The following is a 23552-nucleotide window of genomic DNA, read 5'->3' as shown; positions in this document are numbered from 1 at the left end:
CCCAAACAGGTGCCAGAGTGTGGCAACAAGGGGATTTTCACAGTAACTTCATTGCAGTGTTAATGTAAGCCTTTTACTTGTGACACGAATAAATAAAAATAAAGTTTAGACCTAAATGTGAAAAGCAAGACTTTTTTTAACAAGAGCATCCTTGGGATGTACGAGGTTTTAGCTTCTGTGCTTGGCATAGATGTGTTAAATTGAACTTCAGAATCTGCATCGAGACCTAGGCCATGTGAGGGGGGGTTGTGGGGGAAGAGGGGGAGTGGTGTGCTGTGATTGAGAAATATGTAGACCAAGGCCCGGAGAAGTTTTGACTCCCGGGGCTCATTTCCATATCCAGACTTTGACACACTTCTCCACCGCCAACCCCATTAAAGTTCATTTATTTATTAGAAACAAATAAGGCTTACATTAACGCTACAATGAAGTTACTGTGAAATTCCCCACGCCACCAGCTGCACCCAATGGGAATCATTGCCTACAATCCGGCGGGAAAGAGTGGGAATTCCAAAGGCGGAACGCTGCTTGTCAAGGATCTGAGGAATTCCACGCAGCTATCCGGTAAGTCTCGCAGAGAGGAGTTGGAAAACATGGGGCGCTGGGGGAGTGGGCATGGTTTCATTGCGGGACCCTCCCATTTAAAATGAAATGTACATCATTGAGCTGGTCTGGCCCAGTAATTTACTTGAGTGAATCTCTTCTGATCCACGTTACAGCTTCTGACAGGCTTGGCCTGGCTGGGAAGAAACTGCTGAGGCCTTGGGATAAAATTGCAGATTAGACCACACTGTCTCAAAGGTTTAAGGGAAGTGTGCGGGGGGGGGAATTTTTTCTTGCAGTGAGTGATGGGTGCCTGGAACGCGCTGCCAGAGAAGGTGGTGTAAGCAGGCACATTAGTAACATTTAAGAGACATCTGAATGGGTGCATGAATAGTGAGGGGATAGAGGGATACAGACCAAGAAAGGGCAGAAGTTTTTTTTTAGTTAGTTAGGGCATCATGATCGACACAGGCTTGGAGGGCTCTAAGGCCTGTATCTGCTGGATTGTTCTTTGTCCTTTGTTCTTTGTCATTATGGGCAGCACAGCACTGCTGCCTCACAGTGCCAGAGACCCAGGTTTGATTCTGGCCTTGGGTGACTGTCTGTGTGGAGTCTGCACATTCTCTCCGTGTCTGCATAGGTCTCCTCCGGGTGCTCCAGTTTCTTCCCACACTCGAAAGATATGCAGGTTAGGCGGATTAGCCATGGTAAATGTGCGGGATTAGGGGGATTGGTGGGGGAGAGGTGGGCCTGAGTAAGATGCTCTTTCAGAGGGTCAGTGCAGCCTTGATGAGCTGAAAGTCCTGCTTCTGCACTGTAGAAATTCTATGATGGGTTCCCTCTGCATGTTGTTTTTTTGTTTATTCTTTCATGGAATGTGGGGGCACCTCTGGCAAGACCAGCATTTGTTGCCCATCCCTATTTGCCCTTGAACTGATTGACTTGACAGAGACAACCACATTTCTGTGGGTCCGCTAAGGACTGTAGATTTCCTTCCCTGAAAGACCAGATGGTTTTTTTTCTGGCAATCGATGATGGTTTCACAGTCACTATCCCTGAGACCAGCTTTTAATTCCAGATTTACTCATTGAATTTAAACTCCACCAGATTAGTGGGATTTGATCCCAGTGCACAGATCATATAGAGTCATAGAGGTTTACAGCATGGAAACAGGCCCTTTTGCCCAACTTGTCCATGCCGCCCTTTTTTTTAAACCACAAAACTAGTCCCAATTGCTAGCATTTGGCCCATATCCCTCTATACCCATCTTATCCATGCAACCATCTAAATGCTGTTTAAAGACAAAATTGTACCCGCCTCTACTACTACCTCTGGCAGCTTGTTCCAGACACTCACCACCCTCTGTGTGAAAAGAGTTGCCCTTCTGGACACTTTTGTATCTCTCCCCTCTCACCTTAAACCCGTGTCCTCTAGTTTTAGACTCCCCTACCTTTGGGAAAAGATGTTGACTATCTAACTGATCGATGACCCTCATTATTTTATAGACCTCTATAAGATCACCCCTCAGCCTCCTACGCTCCAGGGAAAAAAGTCCCAGTCTATCCAGCCCCTCCTTATAACTCAAACCATCAAGTCCCACCTGGTTCTGGATTATGGCCATGCCACCACTATCTTCCTGCGGGTTTATAGAGGACCACAGAGGACCACAAGGAGTGAGTGTCCTTGCTGCCTTAAACTTGAAATTGCAGATTGTACCCACCTCCACCATGCCAGCACCATTCTCCAGTGGGCTCGGGAAGTTAAAATTAAGGCCACAAATTCTTAGTCTTAAGTTAAGTGTATTTTTTGCACATTTTAATTCATAGAGGGTTTTGTTGGAATAAATAAAGAGAAACTGTTTCCAATTGGTGAATATTCTCTGATCAGCAGGTACAGATTGTTGGAGATTTAGGATGGCACAGTGGCATAGTGGTTAGCACTGCTGCCTCACAGCGCGGGGGACCCAAGCTCAATTCCAGCCTCGGGTCACTGTGTGGAGTCTGCACATTCTCCCAGTGTCTGCGTGGGTTTCCTCCGGGAGCTCCGGTTTCCTCCCACACTCCAAAGATGTGCGGGTTAGGTTGATTGACCATGCTAAATTGTCCCTTAGTGTCAGGGGATTAGTAGGGTAAAAAGTGAAGTTATGGGCCTAGGGCCTGGGTAGGATTGTTGTCGGTGCAGTTTTGATGGGCCAAAAGGCCTCCTTCTGCACTGCATGGATTCTATGATTCTATGAGATTGGCAAAAGAACCAGAGGCATCGTGACGAAAAGTTGAAGGGCCAAATGGTCTCATTCTGTGTTGTACTATTCTATAACTCCATGATTTTAAAGTTTGTAGATTTACCCTGGGCTGAAGGAGAGCCCCTTCCAAACTCCATGAAATTCAAACAGGATAAAGCAGTGTTTAAAAGATAGCGCCACAAACAGGACTTGAGTTGTGTCAGAGCGGGACTTAAGGGTCACATCCTGAACGTCCCTGATTTATCTTCCTTGTCATGTTGGAAATGCTACATTTTTTGGAGTCCAGAACTGTGAAATAGCCCCGTTATCCCACGCAGTATCCGAACGATTTACCCTTTCCATGAGCACAAATGAACTATCTGTTATTATTTATCTATGAGAATCTACTGGGACTGCCTCCCATCCATCATCACTGTCTGCTCCCACCAGGAATTAAAGTGTCCCTGGAGGATATGCTGCTTTCTAACAATAGGGGTATTATGTCAGGTCACATGCAATGTATTATCAGAAGTACTGGTTCATGGTGACTGAACAAGACATTTGTAGTTTTGTTACATACGCCCAGGAATTTGTACTAGTGGCTCGGGATCAAATTCCATGAATTTTAAATTGTCCCATAAAAGCTTTAATCTGATGTAAGTGAATACTAATATAGGCTTCTTTATGTATTTAGAAAAACGTGGATTCGTGTAACACCTTTTATCAGCTGAGGACATCCAAAAGAGCTTTACAGTCAAAGAAGTTATTTTTTCCAGTGTTGTTGTCGAATCATTACAGCACAAAATGAGGCCATTCATCCCATTGTGCCTGTGCCAGCTTTTGATTAATCAGTCCCACTCCCTTGCTTTTTCCCCATGGCAAGTGTAAGAATTCAGCTGACACCAGTTTCCCATCACCATCACCCTTTATTCTGCGCCACAGGAAAGGGCTACGAAAGGGGGGACATGGTGGCAAAGTAGTTAGCACTGCTGCCTCACAGCGCTCGGGACCCGGGTTCAATTCCAGTCTCGGTCACTGTCTGTGTGGAGTTTGCACATTCTCCCCGTGCCTGCGTGGGTTTCCTCCGGGTGCTCCGGTTTCCTCCCACAGTCCAAAGATGTCCGTGTTCAGTTGATTGGCCATGCTAAATTGACCCTTAGTGTCAGGGGGGGTTAGCAGGGTAAATATGTGGGGGTTACGGGAATAGGACATGGGTGGGATTGTGGTTGGTACAGATTCAGGGGGTCGAATGGCTTTCAGGGCCAACATAACAGTAAGTATGACTCTGTTGTAATGCAAAAACCATGGCCGGGATTCTCCCAAAACAAAACTAAGTGCCCAACGGGCAGGAAAACGGGACAATTTCCTGCCGGTTTTTTTGGGCGTACTTACCTGAATGAATCTCCGACATTCTGTGAAATGTGGAGTGTCTGAGAGAGATTCACGCTGAAAAGTGGTGGACGGTGCCTCACTCCACCCGAGAGGCCAGCAGCATAGTGCTGAACTGGCCACTGGGCATGCGCCAATCTGTCAGTGCAGAGATCGGGGCATGTGCACGGCCCCCCAAAGCCGGCCTCCTGATCACTGGCCTCCCCGATGCTCCTGAAACATCCTGATTGCTGGCCTACTGGACCACTCCCGCTGATCACTGGCCTCCCCCCTCCCCCCCACCCCCCACTCCCACCCACCCTCACCACCCGACCCAACCTCGATCTCCCCCAGTGTAGTAATGTTCAAAATTAGGAATGAGTGAGACGAATGTAGAACATCGGTAGTGGTTGAGGAAAGATAAAATGCAATCAAAGTGGAAGAAAGTCTTGAGTAGCAGAGACAGGAAAGAATGGAACACTTGAATTGGGTGATCAACAGAAGTGAAAAGAAATATGTTCCTCAAAAAACCAAAACCAGTAAGGTAATGATGTGGCACCAGCGATGGATCATGAATGAGAGCAAAAGGAGACAACAAATAAGTTAAAGTTTATTTACTAGTGTTACAAGAATGTTTACATTAACACTGCAATGAAGTTACTGTGAAAATCCCCCAGTCGCCACACTCCTGTTCGGGTACACTGAGGGAGAATTTAACATCGCCAACGCACCTAACCAGCGCATCTTTCGGACTGTGCGAGGAAACCAGAGCACCTGGAGGAAACCCACGCAGACACGAGGAGAATGTGCAGACTCCACACAGATAGTCGCCCAAGCCAGGAATAGAACCCAGGTCCCTGGAACTGTGAGGCAGCAGTGCTAACCACTGTGCCACCATAAAGTAGTTGGATACTAAACCAGCGGGAGACAAAAGGGAATATATAGAATCCAGGAGAACATAAAGAAGAATATCACAAAGACAAAAAGGAATTACAAAACAAAATTATCAAAGAAGTAAAAAGAAATAATGTATTGAACAGATACATAACTAAAAAAAATGAAAAGTAACGGAGGGATGAGTGAGATAAACTCATGAGTAATGACAGAAATATGAAGAACTACTTCAGTTTTTATTGAAGGTAATTAAATAGATGTTTAATTAGAGGATAGGCTTGAAAGAGTACAACTGGGATAGAAAGGGAAATGATTGACAAATCAGTAAAACTAAAATAGTCAGATAGGAAAGATTAGGGTGTGCAGAGTCAGAGGACAAATTGTTGATTGGATTGCAAATTGGCTAAAAGCTGAAGTAGAGAGTCAGGGTAAAGGGCAGTTGTTTGGGGTAGAATTCTTCCATCCCGCCCATGGTGGGGCTTTGTGGTGGGCAGGAGCAGAGAATCTAGCGGGAACCAGAAAGCCGGAAACCCACTGACATAAAATCACATTAAGAAGTCGAACAACACCAGGTTAAAGTCCAACAGGTTTATTTGGTAGCAAAAGCCGGCATCTCCACATCATAAAATCGCATTGCAGTTCTCCTGATGATGGGCCGGTCTGTCCGTGGCTGGTGGGGTGAGTGCCCATTTACATTCAGTTGCATCGCATGAATGTCCCAACAGGTCATCCAATCGTGGGTCACTCCAGTGGGAAATTATGTCGCTTTGAAACACAATGGATAAAAATTGGCCTGCAAAAGGAGGCCTTCAGTTCACAAGAGACTTTGAGCTGAGTGCAACAAAAGGCATCGAACCCGCCAGCTGACGACGGGAGGGGAGAGGAATCAGCTGCCAGCCCGCCAGGAGGTTCGGAGGGGAACCTGCCTGAGAATAATTAATGAGGTTCCAAGAGCAGAATCTGGCCTGCCAGATCCCACCATTATGGCCAGCAGGAAAGGCGCTTCCGGAATCATCCACCATTTGGTCGCAAAGATGGAGAATTTCACCCTTGGATTGGAGGAAGGTAGAAATCAGGATCAGTGCCGGGAACACTGTTGTTCATTACTGATCTGGACTTAGGGACAAGTAACTCAACTTAAATGTTGCAGATAATTCCGAACAGGAGGATATAGCTGTCGCTGAGGAAGAATGCAACACCTCACAGGGAGACATAGAAATCATAGAAACCCTACAGTGCAGAAGGAGGCCATTCGGCCCATCGAGTCTGCACCGACCACAATCCCACCCAGGCCCTACGCCCATATCCCTACATATTTACCCGCTAATCCCTCTAACCTACACATCTCAGGACACTAAGGGGCAATTTTAGCATGGCCAATCAACCTAACCCGCACATCTTTGGACTGTGGGAGGAAACCGGAGCACCTGGAGGAAACCCACGCAGATACGAGGAGAATGTGCAAACTCCACACAGACAGTGACCCAAGCCGGGAATCGAACCCAGGTCCCTGGAGCTGTGAAGCAGCAGTGCTAACCACTGTGCTACCGTGCCGCCACATCAGAGAACTTGCAGACTGAGAAGTTAAATGACAAATCAACTTTAACATAGATAAACGTGAGGTGATGCACTTTGGTGGGGAAAACAGAAACATCGGCCGGGTTTCTCCGACATTGTCCGCGCTGGGATTCTCCAGTCCCGCTGCTGTGAATGGAGATTTGGCTGAGTGCCGAATTCTCAGTTCTCGCTGGCAGTTGTGGCTCTGTCCATCATCAGCACCTTAGAAAATAGGAAACTGAATGTTGGGGTAAAAGCAAAGACATACAGATTGAACAGACCATTAAAAGCGGCTTTTCAGGTCAGCAGAGCCATAAAAACAACACTGGAATGTATTTCCAGTGAAATAGAATTCAAAAGTAGTGCAATTATGTTAAACTTGGATCAGAGCATGGGACTGCGTACGGTTTTAGTCCCCATACATGATGTTAAGGTACAAGATTAGAAATCCCAAGGTACATTATGAAGTCAGAGTCCACCCCAACAATTTGCTATTTTTGGCATTAATGTGAGGATACGATGTTTTACTCTAGGCGCGATTTTGCAGACATACTGGGAATCTTTTATCAAAACAAACTTTATTTAACAACAAAGTTAACTATATCAAATGAAATACCTGAACAATTGAACAATTAGGCATACAATTTTTAACTGCTAATCTATCACTATATAAGTTCCAATTCAAGTAATATTCCGCTTACAGATTTAAACCCATCTTCAAAATCAGTTAGCAAAACACTGGCTTATGTGCTTGTACTTAGGCTAACAGTCCGAGAGCTCTCAGAGAGGTCTTTTCAGAGAGAGAGAACCACAGTTGACTTCCAGCAGTCCAGGCTTGTTTTTTTAAAAGTGAAAAAGAAACTGGATAACTTCCTTGCATGCATAACTCCTCCCATTAGCACATGACTCGGTCCCTGTCAATCAACTCTACTCTGAAACACTGAGGGGAAAAACCCAAGTAAACACAAATGCATTAACTCTGTTTAGACAATTAGGCCATTGGCTAAAATGAGTTATTATCTTGCAATCTCAGCGTGAAGCTGCATGTTCTTTCAGATGTATTGACTCCTTGCAACAAAACACTGCCTCTCACAAGAAATATGATGTAAACATATTTCTTAAAGGCACAGTATCATCACAATAGAAGGGATGCAAAAACATTGCAAAAAACAGAAAAGCAATTTCCAAGGATGATACCCAGAATGGTAGCCATCAGGAAAATTGAAAAGCCTGTTGTTTTTTCAATTAGAAAAAATAGAAGGTATAGAGGAGACTTGACAGAGATCTTTGAAATCATGAATGTGTTTAATGAGACAGATGTGGAGAGAAAATGTCCACTTGTGGGAGAATACAAAACTAGGGCCCATAACTAGACAGTTAAAGTTTAAAGCTTATTTATTGCTGTCACAAGTCGGCTTACATTAACACTGAAATGAGGTTACTGTGAAAATCCCCTAGTCGCCACACTCCGACACCTGTTTGGGTACACTGAGGGAGAATTTAGCATGGCCAATGCAACTAACCAGCATGTCTTTCGGACTCTGGGAGGAAATCGGAGCACCCGGAGGAAACCCACGCAGACACGGGGGGAACGTGCAGACTCCGCACAGACAGTGACGCAAGCTAGGAATTGAATCATGGTTTCTGGCCCTGTGAGGCAGCAGTGCTAACCACTGTACCACTATTAATAAATTCAGCAAGGAAATATGGAGATCTTTATTTACTCAGAGAGCAATTGGAATGTGGAACTTGCTATCACAGGGAGCAATGGAACAGAAAGATATGCTGAAAAGTTGAGATGAAGTAGATGGAATAGCACTAGATTTGTGTGGGCTAGAAGCACCAGCTTGACTAGTTGAGCCAAATGGTCTGGTTCTGGCTGTTTTCCGAATAGGTAAAAATAAAACAGTTTGGACCAGTGTCCTTATTTCCCTGTTTTTTTATTCTGGGAAATTCTATGTTTCAAAGTTTATTTATTAATGTCGGCCTACATTAACACTGCAATGAAGTTACTGTTAAAATCCCCTAGTCACCACACTCCGGCACCTGTTCGGGTACACTGAGGGAGAATTAAGCATGGCCAATGCACCTAACCAGCACATCTTTTGGACTGCGGGAATAAACTGGAGCACCCAGAGGAAACCAACACAGACCATGACCAAAGCTGGGAGTTGAACCTGGTTCCCTGCCACTGTGAGGCAGCACTGTTTACTACTGTGCCACTGTGAAGGCTGAACATTTTTAAACAATTCATGTCCATAAATAGTAAATATTGACAATCTCGCAAATTATATCTGTAACAAGATGCTAATGAGTTTGTAATGTTTTAAATTATACGATCAAATTAAATATTAAATTAAATTATATACATTTTCTAAATTACTATTTCCTGGGTTGAGATGAGAGGTTTCTTTGTTTCTACTCCAAACGACTTTCCTGATGTAATAAATACAGAAACATATAAATAAAATAACTTTAAATCTGAACAGTGGTTAGCACTGCTACTTCACAGCGCCAGGGACCCGGGTTCGATTCCCGGCTTGGGTCACTGTCTGTGTGGAGTCTGCACGTTCTCCCCATGTCTGTGTGGGTTTCCTCTGGGTGCTCCGGTTTCCTCCCACGGTCCGAAAGACATGCTGGTTAGGTGCATTGGCCGTGCTAAATTCTCCCTCAGTGTACCCGAACAGGCACCGGAGTGTGGCGACTAGGGGATTTTCACAGTAACTTTACTGCAGTGTTAATGTAAGCCTACTTGTGACACGAATAAATATACTTAAATTTTTTTTAAAAACACAGGTTATATAACAATTTAAAGGTGTATATAAATCTGAACAATGTAAAGAAACAGGGTATTTAACAATTTAAAGGTGTATATGAATTTGAACAATGTAAAGAAACACAGTGGGCACAGTGGTTAGCACTGCTGCTTCACAGCGCCAGGGACCTGGAGTCAATTCTGGCCATGGGTCACTGTCTGTGTGGAGTTTGCACGTTCTCCCCGTGTCTGTGTGGGTTTCCTCCGGGCTCCGGTTTCCACCCACAGTCCAATGATGTGTGGGTTAGGCCTCTTTTCGGTCAAACCAAACAAACCAACTCAAATTTACTCAGGGACAAAGTAAAAGGGGCAGCTCCCCAAAAGGAGGGGGAACAGCCCGAACTTAACGGAAGTACAAAGGAAGCTTAAAACATCAAATCAAAATGTGATTATCGGGGTCTATAATGCACCCCAGCCCCTGTGGTGCCCAACGGGCGCGGACGGCGTCAACTGCGCCCGTGGAATGTGTGGGTTAGGTGGATTGGCTATGCTAAATTGACCCTAATGTTAGTGGGATTAGCAGGGTAAATGAGGGTTACGGGAATTGTAGTTGGTATAGACTCAATGAGCTGGATGCCTTTCTTCTGCACTGTAGGATTCTATGATATGGGGTATATAACAACGTGAAGGCGCATATAAATTTGAACAATGTAAAGAAACAGGATATATAATTTAAAGGTGTATGTAATTCTGAACAATGTTAAGAAACAAGATATTTAACAATCTAAAGGTGTATATAATTCTGAACAATGTAAAGAAACAGGGTATTTAACAAATTAAAGGTGCATTCAATGTTAATTGTGAAAGACTATTTGAGGTGGCAATGCTGTTCTTGGAGACACTGTGGAAGGCGGCCCTTTTGTTCCAGGCGGAACCCTGAGCGTGGGACCCAGCAACCCGGAAGCAAGGCGGCGGCTCAAGATGGCGGAGGTAAGGGAAGAGGAGATCGGGTGGATGGTAGCCCGGCGGCTGTGGGGGGGAGCGGAAAGGGAATGAGGGTGTTGGCGGTTCGGCGAGGGGACGGGCGGGTTGCGGAGGGCTCTGCAGTTGCTCGAAGGCCAAGGATAAACACTCCCCACCCCGGCCTCCCCACCTCCCCCATCCTTCCCCGGGGCAGGAGCAGCTGGGTGTCCCCGGGAAACCGCTCCGCCCTTCACTCCCAGAGCCTGATGGTGAATTTCAGCCGCCCTCTGAAACGCTGCTGATCAGATAATCACAAAAAAACGACCACGGAATAATCAAACTCATTTGGATGAGGCTTTAAACACGAACAAAATAAAATCCTAACGTTATTTCGACGAAGAACAGCCATCTCAAGAACAACTTCTCTGCTGCCATCAGACTTTTTGATTTGATTTATTACTGCCACATGCACTGAGATACAGTGAAAAGCATTGTTTCTTGTGTGCTAAACAGACAAGATATACCGTACGGAGAGAGTGCAGAATATAGTGTGACAGTCATAGCTCAGGTGGAGGGAAAGATCAGCTTAATATAAGGTAGGTCTGTTCAAAAGTCTGATAGTGGTTAGCACAGCTGCCTCATGGGACCAGGGTTCAATTCCTGGCTTGGGTCACTGCCTGTACGGAGTCTGCACGTTCTCCCCAAGTCTGCATGGGTTTCCTCCGGGTTCTCTGGTTTCCTCCCACAGTCCGAAAGATGTGCTGGTTAGGTGCATTGGCTGTGCTAAATTCTCCCTCGGCGTACCTGAACAGATGTCGGAGTGGTGACTGGGGGATTTTCACAGTAACTTCATTGCATCGTTAATGTAAACCTACTTGTGACACTAATAAATTTTTAAAATCTTTAAGAAGCTGTTCTTGAGCCTGACCACACATTAAGCAGAACTTTCTCCACGTTTTAGCTATAACTGTAAGACTACATTCTGCACTCTCTCTTTTCCTTCTATATCAGCTCTGAATGATATGTTTTGTCTGTATAGCTTGCACAAAACAATACTTTTCACTATATCCCAATACATGTGACAAATCAATTCAATTTAATCTATTCCCCCCCCGAGTCCTAGACAATATTCATCCCTTTCCAACCAACATTACTTTGAAAAGAAATGATCACATTGCTGGTTGCTTGTGTTCCCTGGAATACTCCTGTGGCTACCCTTTTGACAGCACTTTATGGGCTGTGAGCTCTGCTTTTGCAAGTGCCCTGGGGCTGTGAAAGTTGCCACATAAATACAAATCTCCCTTCTCTTTTTAAAATCGGTGACTTCCTCCTTGTTTGTATGCAGTCATTTTGCAAGGTTCAAGTTCAAAACAAATAGGGGTAGCAGAAGGAAGAGGAGACAAGGAAGTTTCCCTGTATTAATCAGTGTTATGATCTTTCACCTGATTTTACATAAAACTGTGTTCACTGTCCGGGGGGGGGTCTCATGTTGCTGATATTTAATTCAAAACTTCTTTGTGGGAAGGAGATTTTTTTCCCTCTATTCCACTTTTATGTGTGATATATTTGGCAAATGAAATGATGTGTGTCATGATGTTTTACATCTGAGGATACTGGACTTCATTTTTGAAGTTACTTTTAAAAGTGGTGATTGTTCTTTTAATTAATTGGACTTGTGTACTGTTGGCACAACTGCTCTTTTAGCTCCTCCTTTTGAGTGATGCATTTTGTTGTTCCTTGATCCTTGACTACAAATCTGATACACCCTGTGTTGAAGAGTGCCTGTTGCAACTGGCAGTTGAAGCCCACATTGCAATCTGCCTAGGGGACATGAGATTGCAACTGCCCTGGTCAATAATTTTATTCCCTTTTCCCTCCCCAACCTCCAATCACTGCCAAATCGACAACACCCATTCTCTTAAGGAAGAGATTTGCACTTGGAAATGCTTTAATTGTGCTGGCAGCATATCACATCTTACGATATTGTTTTTGGATAAAAATCTAAAAGCTTTTTTAATTGTGTTGCTGATTCATTGCATTTATTGAAGATGTGGTTGCCAGCAAATATGTGGCTATTCTCAGAAGTTGCCATGATGCTAAAGCTTCTGTGACAGTGGATTGATTGCTTTCTTTATGTGTGAGAGAGATACAGCCTGGAAGATAAATGAGTGGTTTAGCTGATCTCATGTTTCTTAACATCTGAAAATATGATTTCACAATTGTGCCAATGCTTCTAAATTCCCCTGCCCTTCACATTGCTGCTTAAGACTCTTTATGCTGTTCGCACCTTCAGACATGTGGACTATTTCTGTATTACATTCACCTCACCATGTTTTTTGGTGCTGTGAATGTCAGCAGTTTGATGTTTTGCAAGACTCTTGCAAAATAATGCTTGCAAAAATATTTGGTGTCAGATTTGCAAGATGTTACAGTGTGTAACTGTTGGGCCATTGTTTAGTTGTGGAACAGTTGATTGCATTCTGCCTTAAGAGTGCCTGTGACTATTGAACCGGGTAAATTCTGAACTTTTACTATGGATTTATTTTTGTTGTCCACTAAATTCTGTGACATGGTGATGGAAATGAGTAGTTTCACCCTCCAACCATCTGAGCTCACTGCATCCCTCCATATTGTCCACTTGCACAATCCCTATTTTCATCACTCCATTCACTGTTGGTGCCTGTGCTTTCCGCTCGCTGGTCCTTCAGCTCTGCAATTGCCTGGTTAGGCACATTGACCCGAACAGGCACCAGAATGTGGCAACTAGGGGAATTTCACAGCAACTTCACTGCAGTGTTAATGTAAGCCTTACTTGTAACTAATAAATAAACTTTTTACTTTATCTCTTCCTTTAGGGCAACCCCTAAAATCCACTGCCTCCACCAAGCTTTTGGTTATCTGTCCTAATATCTCATTATGTGCCTTGCTCTCAAAGTTGGTTTGACATTTTTGTGAAGCATCAGGTGCTCTGACGGAGGGTCATCTAGACTCAACGTTGGGCTCTATTCTCCACAGATGCTGTCAGGCCTGCTGAGATTTTCCAGCATTTTCTGTTGTTGTGTGGGTGTTTTACTATGTTCAAATCAGTATATAAGCTGTTATTGATTTTGTATAAGCTCTGTTGCCTCTCCTTCAATATAACATGAAAATCTGGTACTACCTCAAAACATCTGACATTTCAGTTTATTTCAACAGAAGATTTAATCAAGGGCTCTTAAAATGAAGTCTCGGTTCCACCCTCAAATTCAATTGAATAAAGGAGGAAACGAGTTTCGAAGTCACAATGTTTTGTTGAAATTATCCTGATAAATGGCCTGTTTAACTTTCCATCATCTGATGCCATTTTGAACCACTGTCAGTCCATGATACTTTGGTGCCTACACTTGTGTGCTACATGTGATGTCAAGTGCCCTTTCCCTCAACTTATGCCCACAGCCACATTTCCTTCCTTGCACTTCACAGTTGGTGCAGTAAGAAAAACCTGGTTCAAAGGGGCGGCACGGTAGCACAGTGGTTAGCACTGCTGCTTCACAGCTCCAGGGTCCCAGGTTCGATTCTCGGCTCGGGTCACTGTCTGTGTGGAGTTTGCACATTCTCCTCGTGTCTGCGTGGGTTTCCTCCGGGTGCTCCGGTTTCCTCCCACAGTCCAAAGATGTGCGGGTTAGGTTGATTGGCCAGGTTAAAAAAATTGCCCCTTAGAGTCCTGGGATGCGTAGGTTAGAGGGATTAGCGGGTAAATATGTGGGGGTAGGGCCTGGGTGGGATTGTGGTCGGTGCAGACTCGATGGGCCGAATGGCCTCCTTCTGCACTGTAGGGTTTCTATAAAAAGCATGGTTTGTTTCGTAAAGCTTGCTTTTTGGCACATTTTAGGAAGTGAGTCAGTCTCTTGTGTTCTATGGACATTGACAAATTGCTTCAAGTTTCATTGTGAAATGATGTGATGTCATCTGACAGGCTTGATGGCCTATCAGCCTTCTCTTGTTAAAATTAAATCCCTTTTTTAAAAAAAAACTGAAGAGCTAGCTTTGGACCAATTTATCTGCTGAGTCACCAAGAGTTATGATACAGGTTCAGTTTCAGCCTTGGGTGACTGTGTGGAGTCTGCACATTCTCCCCGTGTCTGTGAGGGTTTCCGCCGGCTGCTCCGGTTTCCTCCCACAGTCCAAAGATATGCGGGTTAGGTTGCTGGGCCATGCTGAATTAGCCCTTGGTGTCAGGGGGTTTGCAGGGTAAATATGTGGGGTTAAGGGGATACAGCCTGGGTGGGATTGTTGTTGGTGCAGGCTCAATGAGCTGAATGGCCTCATTCTGTACTGTAGAGATTCTAGGTGTACCTTGAACCACTTTTTGTTGCAAATTGAGAATGCAGTTGAGTGCCAAGATAAAGCAAGGTGTCTCAAAACAGTTTGGAACCTGCAATCACTTTTTTTTTTAGGAACTGAAGCAGCCATTTTGTGCCCAGTTTTACAGAGTGAAGGAGAAAAATGACCTTGTTCAGAGATACATGTTGGCTAGGGCACAGTGAGCACTCCTTTGCTCCTCTTTGGATAACGCCAAAGGATCTTATTAGGTTTACTGAACAGGCAGGCAAGACCTTGATTCAAGGTGAGGAAAAATTTCTTCACTCAGGGTGGTGAATGTGTGGAATTCACTACCCCAGAATGTAGTTGAGGCCAAAACGTTGTCTGATTTCAAGAAGAAATTAGATATAGCTCTTGGGGCTAAAAGGATCAAGGGATATGGGGGGGGAAATGAATGGGGCCAAGTGGCCTACTCTTGCTTCTAGTTTCTATGTTTTTAATAATTCAGTTGCAAGACTGGAGTTCCAATAATGCCAAATTCACTTAATATCGCACTGGAGTGTTCACCAGATTGTGTTGAAGGTTGTTAGTGGGGTTTGAACCCACAAGCTTTGGATCAGAGGGTAGATCTCTTTCACTGATTTGGTCTTTCTGGAGGTTTGCTGTGGTTTAAGGTGCTGCTCCTGGTTGGGATATTTTCAGCTGGGATATTGTTTGGGATATTTTCTTCTCCTTGACGGCAGGAAAGCCACCTCAGATCACGACAGCAGCTGCTGGCTAAAGCTTGGTTGAAGGTTGACTTGGCTTTTGGCGGGGTACTTGATGGAGCAAGGAGGAAATACAATGAGTTGAAGTTTGTAAGGAGGGGGGGGCGACAATGTTTTGCCAAGAGCGAACCAGTTGTGAGGAAGTTCTGCAGAAGGATTCTGTCATCAGTGTGAACCACTGTTGTGAAAAGCAAATGGAAAAGCCCAGACATGCTGTTGCAAAAAGGTTACATGACTTTAAGCTGAAGGTTTTTTGACTTCAGTATGTTTGAAGAAGAGTACTTTTTTTCTCTGTCTATTGATTTCTTTGCCACATGATCACCTCGGACTGTGACGGTTCGGAGGAAAACCCTCTGTGTTGATGAAAGTGAAGTTATTCTTCACAGTTGTCTGGTACCTTTCTGTTGAGGAAATACCACAATTCCTCCACCGGCACATTCCCACAGAATGCATGACCATGTATAAAGCAAGCATATCTCTTCATCCCCCCCCCACCCCTCCCCTTCCCCTTTCCCTTTCAGCATTCCCAAGAACCTATTCCTTCTGCAACATCCTCACCAATCACCCCCAACAATCACTTCTCTTCCTACGCACCTTCATGCAAGCACAGGGGATGCAACACCTGCCACTTTATCCCTGACCTTGCCCCAAAATGTTCCTTCAGGTAAAACAACGATTTACCTGTGCTTCTGTTTACCGTATTAGCTGCTCACAATACAGTCAGCTCGACATCCGGGAGACAGATGGAGATTTGTAATACGCCTCTGTTCAGTCCACCAGTGTGACCTTGAATTTCTGGCTACCTGCCATTTAAATTTGCTGTCCCACTCCCACGCTGACCTCTACCTCCTACACTGTTCATTGTTTGATGTAAGCTGCAGCAGCGCCTCATCTTTCCAGGATGCATTTACGGCCCTCTGATTCATTGAGTTCAACAGTTCAGGTCATAACTTCTGCTCCCATTTCTCTGGACAACACTCTTTTTTTTGTTTTGATTTGATTTATTATTGTCACATGTATTGGAATACAGTGAAAAGTATTGTTTCTTGCGCCCTATACAAACAAAATATATTGGTCATAGAGTACATAGAGGAGAAGGAAAGGAGAGAGGGTGCAGAAGAGATTTAAAAAGAGCATTATTAGGGAGAAAAGAGCTAGAGTTCAGTTTTAGGAGCATAGAACGAGAGTAAAAGATAGAATTAGAGGGCATGCTGGGGACAGCTTGCAAGAAGTTGCCTCACTCTGGCGCCATCTCAAAGTCATTGATTCTGCAGTTCCGATTTATAGATTTTTTTGCTTGCCTCGGTGCCGTCTCATTTGGCCTTCTGGTATTGTCTCCTTTGTCATGCAATTTCCTTGGATTGATGGATGGGCAGCATGGTGGCACAGTGGTTAGCACTGCTGCCTCATAGCGCCAGGAACCTGGGTTCGATTCACGGCTTAGGTCACTGTGTCTGTGTGGAGTTTGAACATTCTCCCTGTGCCTGTGTGGGTTTCTTCCCCGTGCTCCGGTTTCCTCCAAAGATATGCGGGTTAGGTGGATTGGCCATGCTAAATTTCCCCTTGGCGTCAGGGGGACGAGCTAGAGTCAATGCATGTGGTTATGAGGATAGGGCTTGGGTGGGATCGTGGTTGGTGTGGACTTGATGGACTGAATGGCCTCCTACTGCGTTGGAGGATTCAATAATTGTAGATGTAGCCTTCTGTACTTTGCATCCCCACCCACTTTCCCTGCTTCTGAAATTGCTTAAATCCTCTAATTTATTTCCTGTTCTGGTGAAAAGTCATCCGTTTGTTTTCCCATAGATGCTGCCTGATCTGCTGAGCATTTTCTGCTTATATTTCAGGATTAAGTATCTCTATGTCAGTATAGTATGAAAATGGGTACAACAAGAATACACCCCACCCCACTAATCTCTCTCTGGTGGAGCACTTGTTTTGGCGCTGAGGAAAGATAGTCATGCTGGTGGATTCAGTGCTCCTGCCTTTTCGGAAAAATAAAGCAAAGAAATATTTGTATTGGCTTGAGCTCCCAGGATGTTGAATTTGCCAAAAGGCAATGTGTGATCAAGCTGCACAGAATGGAAGGCCCCAGGCATGATTCTTATCTTGAGCTAAAGCAGGGCAACATATGGAATGGAACAGTTGAGAGTTCAGAGAGCAAGCTAGGGATTCTTGATCGCCAGCCAGTGATCAGGTTGCAGATGTCAAATGGGGGCACCATTGTCTGTGAGATCCCATTCCCACCCCCTCCAGCCCATCATATTCCCAACGGTCTGCTCACACATTCCTGTGGTTGCCAGAGCGCACATCTGGCTTTGGACTCTCATCATGGCAAGAAGCACAAAAATTATCTGGAAGAGTGATGGTGTTGTTGTCATGCCAGCATTGTGCAACCTGTATAATGTGGGTGTCTCATCCAAAGTCTGCATATCGCTGCACAGAGCAGGCCAGTTGAAACTGGAGTTCTTCAATTGGCTGTGCAACAGAGCTAGTTTGCTTCAAGCCTAGCCTCACCATGCTGGGTTCTACCTTCTTGCCTGGTCATTTCTGTCAGTTGAAACTGATTATCAGTTGAGGGTTTTGTACTTGAAAGCCCAGGCAACATGATATTTTTAAAAAAAAATCAGTATATGTATTTTATTTTCACTCTCTTGCTCGAGTACTTAGTGTTTTGGAGGGGGGTGAGGAGGCTGGTGGATATTGTCAGTGTATCACAGGTGCTCAGATATTAATTTAATGCCAGAGATTGGCTGCGACTGTAAAATTGAGCCAATGAGATTGACTGTTGGCTGGGAATGCCTGTGGCAGCAGGCCACAGCCAGGAGGGCGGATTGTGTATCCGGGTCTGAGAAACGGGGTTGAAGGGTTGGGTTGTTGGGAGATTGTGACTGGGCTTGTCGTTGTTTGATTATTGGAAGTGGGAGATGGGTGGAGAGGCAGGTACGCTGATCCAGCAGGTAAAGAGAAAGACATTTACATTTAAGATGCTCGCTTTCCTTGCGCTGCCAGGTTTACTGAGGACCATGGAACCTGATCGGCTTGGATGAAATTTAAAATGGAGGCCCAACCCAAGGCATGCAGCCTCATTAAGTTTGAAGTTCATTTATCAGTGTCACAAGTAGGCTTACATTAACACTGCAATGAAGTTACTGTGAAAATCCCCTGGCTGCCACACTCCGGCACCTGTTCGGGTACACTGAGGGAGAATTTAGCATGGCCAATGCACCTAACCAGCACGTCTTTCGGACTGTGGGAGGAAATCGGAGCACCCGGATGAAACCCACGCAGACACGGGGAGAATGTGCAGACTCCACACAGACAGTGACCTGAGGCTGGGAATCGAACCTGGGTCCCTGGCACTGTGAGGCAGCAGTGCTAACCACTGTGCCACCGTGCTGCCCCATTATAATATTTTAGTGACCAAACTGCTCTGCCCTTACTACTTTTAGACTGGAAGTGGGTGGTTAGGGTCAATTTGAAATTTCCTTGAGCATTTCTCACATCCGCCTGACAACATACCCTTTTTGTTTGAGGATTAAAATCCTCTCCAACCCACTGCCCCCAAAAGTGTCAACAGGTGACTCCATTGTATTTCTCCATGTGAAGATTTGATTGAATGTGGCATTGTAAGGGAAGTGTCAAAGAAACCAGGCTGCATTATGCAATTCGCACATGTATTTAGTTTTATTTACTGACAAACGATGTAGAATTGCTGGAGGATATATGACTTCATGGTTCTTTCCTAATGCATTAGTTGTGCTGATAAGGAATGAGCTTGTAGTGTGTCAAGTCATCATGCTGCTGGTTTCTACTTCATATGCTTTGGATGTACTCAACTTACACCAGCCAATATCTAGTGACTTCCAGCTCTTGTGACGTTCATATCATATTCCTGTGATTGGAAATTAATTTTCCTTTGATTTTGATTTATTATTGTCACATGTATTAACATACAGTGAAAAATATTGTTTCTTGCGCGCTATACAGACAAAGCATACCGTTCATAGAGAAGGAAACGAGAGAGTGAGAATGTAGTGTTACAGTCATAGCTAGGGTGTAGAGAAAGATCAACTTAATGCAAAGTAAGTCCATTCAAAAGTCTGGCAACAGCAGGGAAGAAGCTGTTCTTGAGTCGGTTGGTACGTGACCTCAGACTTTTGTATCTTTTTCCCGAAGGAAGAAGTTGGAAGAGAGAATGTCGGGGGTGCGTGGGGTCTTTAATTATGCTGGCTGCTTTGCCGAGTCAGTGGGAAGTGTAGACAGAGTCAATGGATGGGAGGCTGGTTTGCGTGATGGATTGGGCTACATTCACAACCTTGTGGGCATTTGTTTGAGGATAGTTGACCACATCACACAACACCTGCCTTTATTAGCACTTTATTGCAACGGCAGCGATTAGACTGGATTGAATGTTGAACTCTCTGCTGTATGTTTTGGTCCTTGCCCCTGGGGTATTCCTGTTGGGTTATGGTCTCACAGGAATACTCAACCTGGTGATACTTTGCCAGGTGAGTTATTTGTCTTCTAACCAGTTCTGCTGTTGGCGATCTATCTTTCCATGAACTCTTTGCTACTAAATGTTTGTGCTTTTTCTTTCACTTGTGTCGACTTAAATGTTTAACAACCTTCTAATTGATTGTTTTTCTTTAAGATTAGGCTCTTGGGATTTCTGTTTTTCTGAAACTTCACATTCAGTTCTCTCAGCCAGCGTTCCAGTTTGATTAACTTCCACATAGAACGCAATTGTATTCAGGACAGAACTCCCTGTTTAACACATGTAAGGGAAACATTGCGCACTTTTTGCTGCCTGGGGCTGGAGCCCTGTAGCAGGGAGCCAGCCTCCCCAAAGCCTTTTGTACCTCCACAAATCAAATGGTCCCAAAGGGACAGAAGATACAGAATTGTTGCTAGATCTGCTTGTTCAAATTTCCATGTGCTCAATCTCTCACTGTCAGATCACTGACTGCACTGACTTTATGTCTTTGAGAACTCAAGACTGTCATGCATCTAGGATTTTATTTTCCAAGGTGCAGCATTTGGCAGTAAGCTTGTAAAACTAAAATATTGCAAGGGTGGCACAGTGGCAGAGTGGTTAGCACTGCTGACTCACAGCGCCAAGGACCCGGGTTCGATTCCCGACTTGGGACACTGTCTGTGTGCAATCTGCACGCTCCTTCTCTGTCTGTGTGGGTTTCCTCCGGGTGTTCTGGTTTCCTCCCACAGTCCTGAAGACGTGCGGGTTAGGCCATGCTAAATTCTCCTCGGTGTACCCAAACAGGTGCCGGAGTGTGGCGACTAGGGGATTTTCACAGTAATTTCATTGCAGCATTAATGTAAGCCAACTTGTGACAATATATAAACTTTTTTTAAGAAAACATTAGGAAAAGAATTCTTGTGGTTCAAATGTTGTTTCAACTCGCCCTACGTTTGAGTGAATTGATGGGCTGAAAAGTTTGTCCCTTTGTTGGCTGTAAGAATCTATTGTGTAACAATAGAGACAAACCAATTTCAAGTGGGTGCAAGTTGACCTCACAATTGGTGATGATTTTGCGTGAAGTATGGATGTAGTTAAATCAAAATAGTGCAGTTGTGAAGTGGTCGGTTAAGACATTTTGGTTTTGCACCACAATGGCAATGTGCTTGCTGTTAGTTCTGCATGTGACAAGTGGACATGAGTTCTGTAGTCACAGTATGAAGTTATTCATGAAGGCCCTGCCTCCTCAACCATGCCCCTCGCCTGAAGTGATCATAGAAACCCTACAGTACAGTAGGAGGCCATTCAGCCCATCGAGTCTGCACCAATCACAGTCCCACACAGGCTCTATCCCCGTAACCCCACATATTTACTTCGCTAATCCCCTGACACGAGGGTCAATTTAGCATGGCCAGTTAACGTAACTTGCACATCTTTGGACTGTGGGAGGAAACCAGAACACCCGGAGGAAACCCACGATTTCCTCTGGTTAAAATCATTGCCCTCAAAGGAGAGATCCGGGACTATGGCGACTTTAACTTTTTTTTAAACCTTGTACTCGGTGACCACAGAAATGCAGCCCTCTTATCCTGCCTATTCGAAGAAAAACATTCAAATTTACCCCATCTTTACACTGTATTGTGTGTGTCTGAATGCAGAAAATTGTCTGTCTTCCATAATAATGCAGTTTGGCAGATGATTGTGATCACCAACTCCTGAAAATTTCCATGTATTGTACAAATGATAGAATTTAGATGTGTGTATACAAAATATTCAAGTATGCAAATATTTCTTACAAGCGTTGCATGTGTGTACTTTGTGCTATGGTATGTGTTACATCTTCTTGGAAGTTCATCCTTTAGTCAAAGTATCCCTCCAGTATAGAAAGAGGCTATTTGGCCCATTGAGCCTTTACTGACGACAATCCCACCCAGGCCCTATCCGCATCACCCCATGTATTTACCCTGCTCACCCCCTTGACGCTAAGTGGCAATTTGTCATGGTCAATCCACTCAACCCGCACATCTTTGGACTGTGGGAGGAAACCGGAGCACCCGGAGGGAACCCACGCTGACATGGGAAGAATATGCAGACTCCACACAGTCATCCGAGGCCGGAATTGAATCGGGTCCTTGAGGCTGTGAGGTAGCAGTGCTACTAACTGTGCCGCCTTTAGTCGCAAAATGTACTGATGGAATTACCTTCCATTTGGTTTGCCTTTTCCTTGTCCATCCACTTCCACCAATCGGAGAAAAGGCTGTTTATTCCATGTTTCTTCCTCTTTAGGTGGCACGATATGTGCTTGTGACCATCTCCGTCATCAGGTTACCCAGCCCACCACACTTTACTGCCATCCCCATCTCCAGTCACACTTGCGAAGTTCTGGGTATCTGTTTGGTGCTGGAGAAAGATCATCCTTATCTCTGTTCCTGAAATATATTATCGATAACGATACCCGGCATTATAATCACTTCTTTTGCTGAAGCGCTGTGAAATTGTTGTCAGTAACTTGTGATATTTTTGATGTGACTAATATTTGGAGTTTTCTTTTGATGTTTGCTGCTTTTGTAGACACATTGCTTGCAAGACCTGAGGCAGAACACAGCATTGGCATCCAAAGTCTTCATACAGAGAGACTACTCCAGTGGGACTGTGTGCCAGTTTCAGACGAAATTCCCTTCTGAGTTGGAGACCAGGGTAAGATGGAATGAGAGTGTTGTTTGATAACAGAGCAATGTTTAGGAATAGGTTAAAGCCACTTGCCACATTAAATGCTGCACCTGTTAATGTATCAACCTTTGCTTTCATCGTCTTATTTCTCTGCTGTCTCTTTCGTTCTTTTACATCGTGTGTTGTAGCTGTGCTTCCTGCCAACTTGTCCTGCAAGCTCATGTTCTTGATTCTGCCTCAATATTTCTCTCTTAGTCTGTCTTCTCTGGCACCCAAATCAGTTGTGACTGAGATGTCTCTTTCAAGTTCCTCACTTTTTTTCTTTGGACTAAATGTTTTGCTCCTTGATGCCTGCTGTGTGCACGGGCTGAAAACCATCTTAATTTAGCAGAAAGATGGATAGTAGAATGTGCTGAATCACCAGGAGTGGACACTTTTTTTTTGGTCTTTTAATCTGCTATGTATGGTTTGTCTTGAGTGGCTCCAAACATGTTTGCTTCTCCCCTCAGAAATACACAGTTACAATGGATTTGGCTTTGAATTGTCTTGCTATCACTGCTCAATATGAGCTTTGGCAGGGTCCATGCAACCAATGTAACTATAAATGTGGTACAGCTGACAAATGCGACAGATTATTCATTTAAAGGGCTGTTGTCTTTCAGTTGAGTGGTCCTTGATTACTGGAAGTTTACTACAGTAATAAGCCATTTAAGCTGACCACATCTGTTACAGGAAATTTTCTTGTGGATTGACCCTGCTGGTTTAAGGTGACCGAATGAATCTTGTCCATCCACTCGAGCGAGCGGGTTGCTGACCCTTCAGCCTTGTGCATAACTTGACTTTGATATTAACAGCTAAGACTCATGGTTGACAGCTTTGCCTGCACTGCCCCACTCATCTCCATAGTTCCATGGGTGGCAGGGTGGCACAGTGGTTAGCACTGTTGTCTCACAGTGCCAGGGAACCCAGGTTCGATTCCTGGCTTGGGTCACTGTCTGTGTAGAGTTTACACGTTCTCCCCTGTGTCTGCGTGGG

The 23552-nt window shown here is 44.6% G+C and overlaps 1 protein-coding gene across 2 annotated transcripts in view; it reads left to right on the top strand.

The window, feature by feature from the left end:
- Positions 1-10294: 10294 nt before the first annotated feature.
- LOC144510104 (golgin subfamily A member 7-like) overlaps positions 10295-23552 on the top strand; it is a 34815-nt gene continuing 21557 nt past the window's right edge. Inside the window, exons 1-2 of one of the 2 annotated variants that reach the window (XM_078239379.1) lie at positions 10295-10328; positions 22419-22544. In XM_078239379.1, the coding sequence (XP_078095505.1) occupies positions 10320-10328; positions 22419-22544 (135 nt within the window). In that variant the 5' untranslated portion in view covers positions 10295-10319. Of the gene's footprint in view, positions 10329-19658; positions 19882-22418; positions 22545-23552 lie in introns of those variants that run through there. The other variant, XM_078239378.1, reaches the window with a different exon arrangement.

Source organism: Mustelus asterias, chromosome 22 (genome assembly GCF_964213995.1).
Source record: "Mustelus asterias chromosome 22, sMusAst1.hap1.1, whole genome shotgun sequence".
Taxonomy (NCBI): Eukaryota; Metazoa; Chordata; class Chondrichthyes; order Carcharhiniformes; family Triakidae; genus Mustelus; species Mustelus asterias.
The sequence above is the reverse complement of the archived record's forward strand: the minus strand, read 5'-3'. Positions and strand labels throughout refer to the sequence as shown.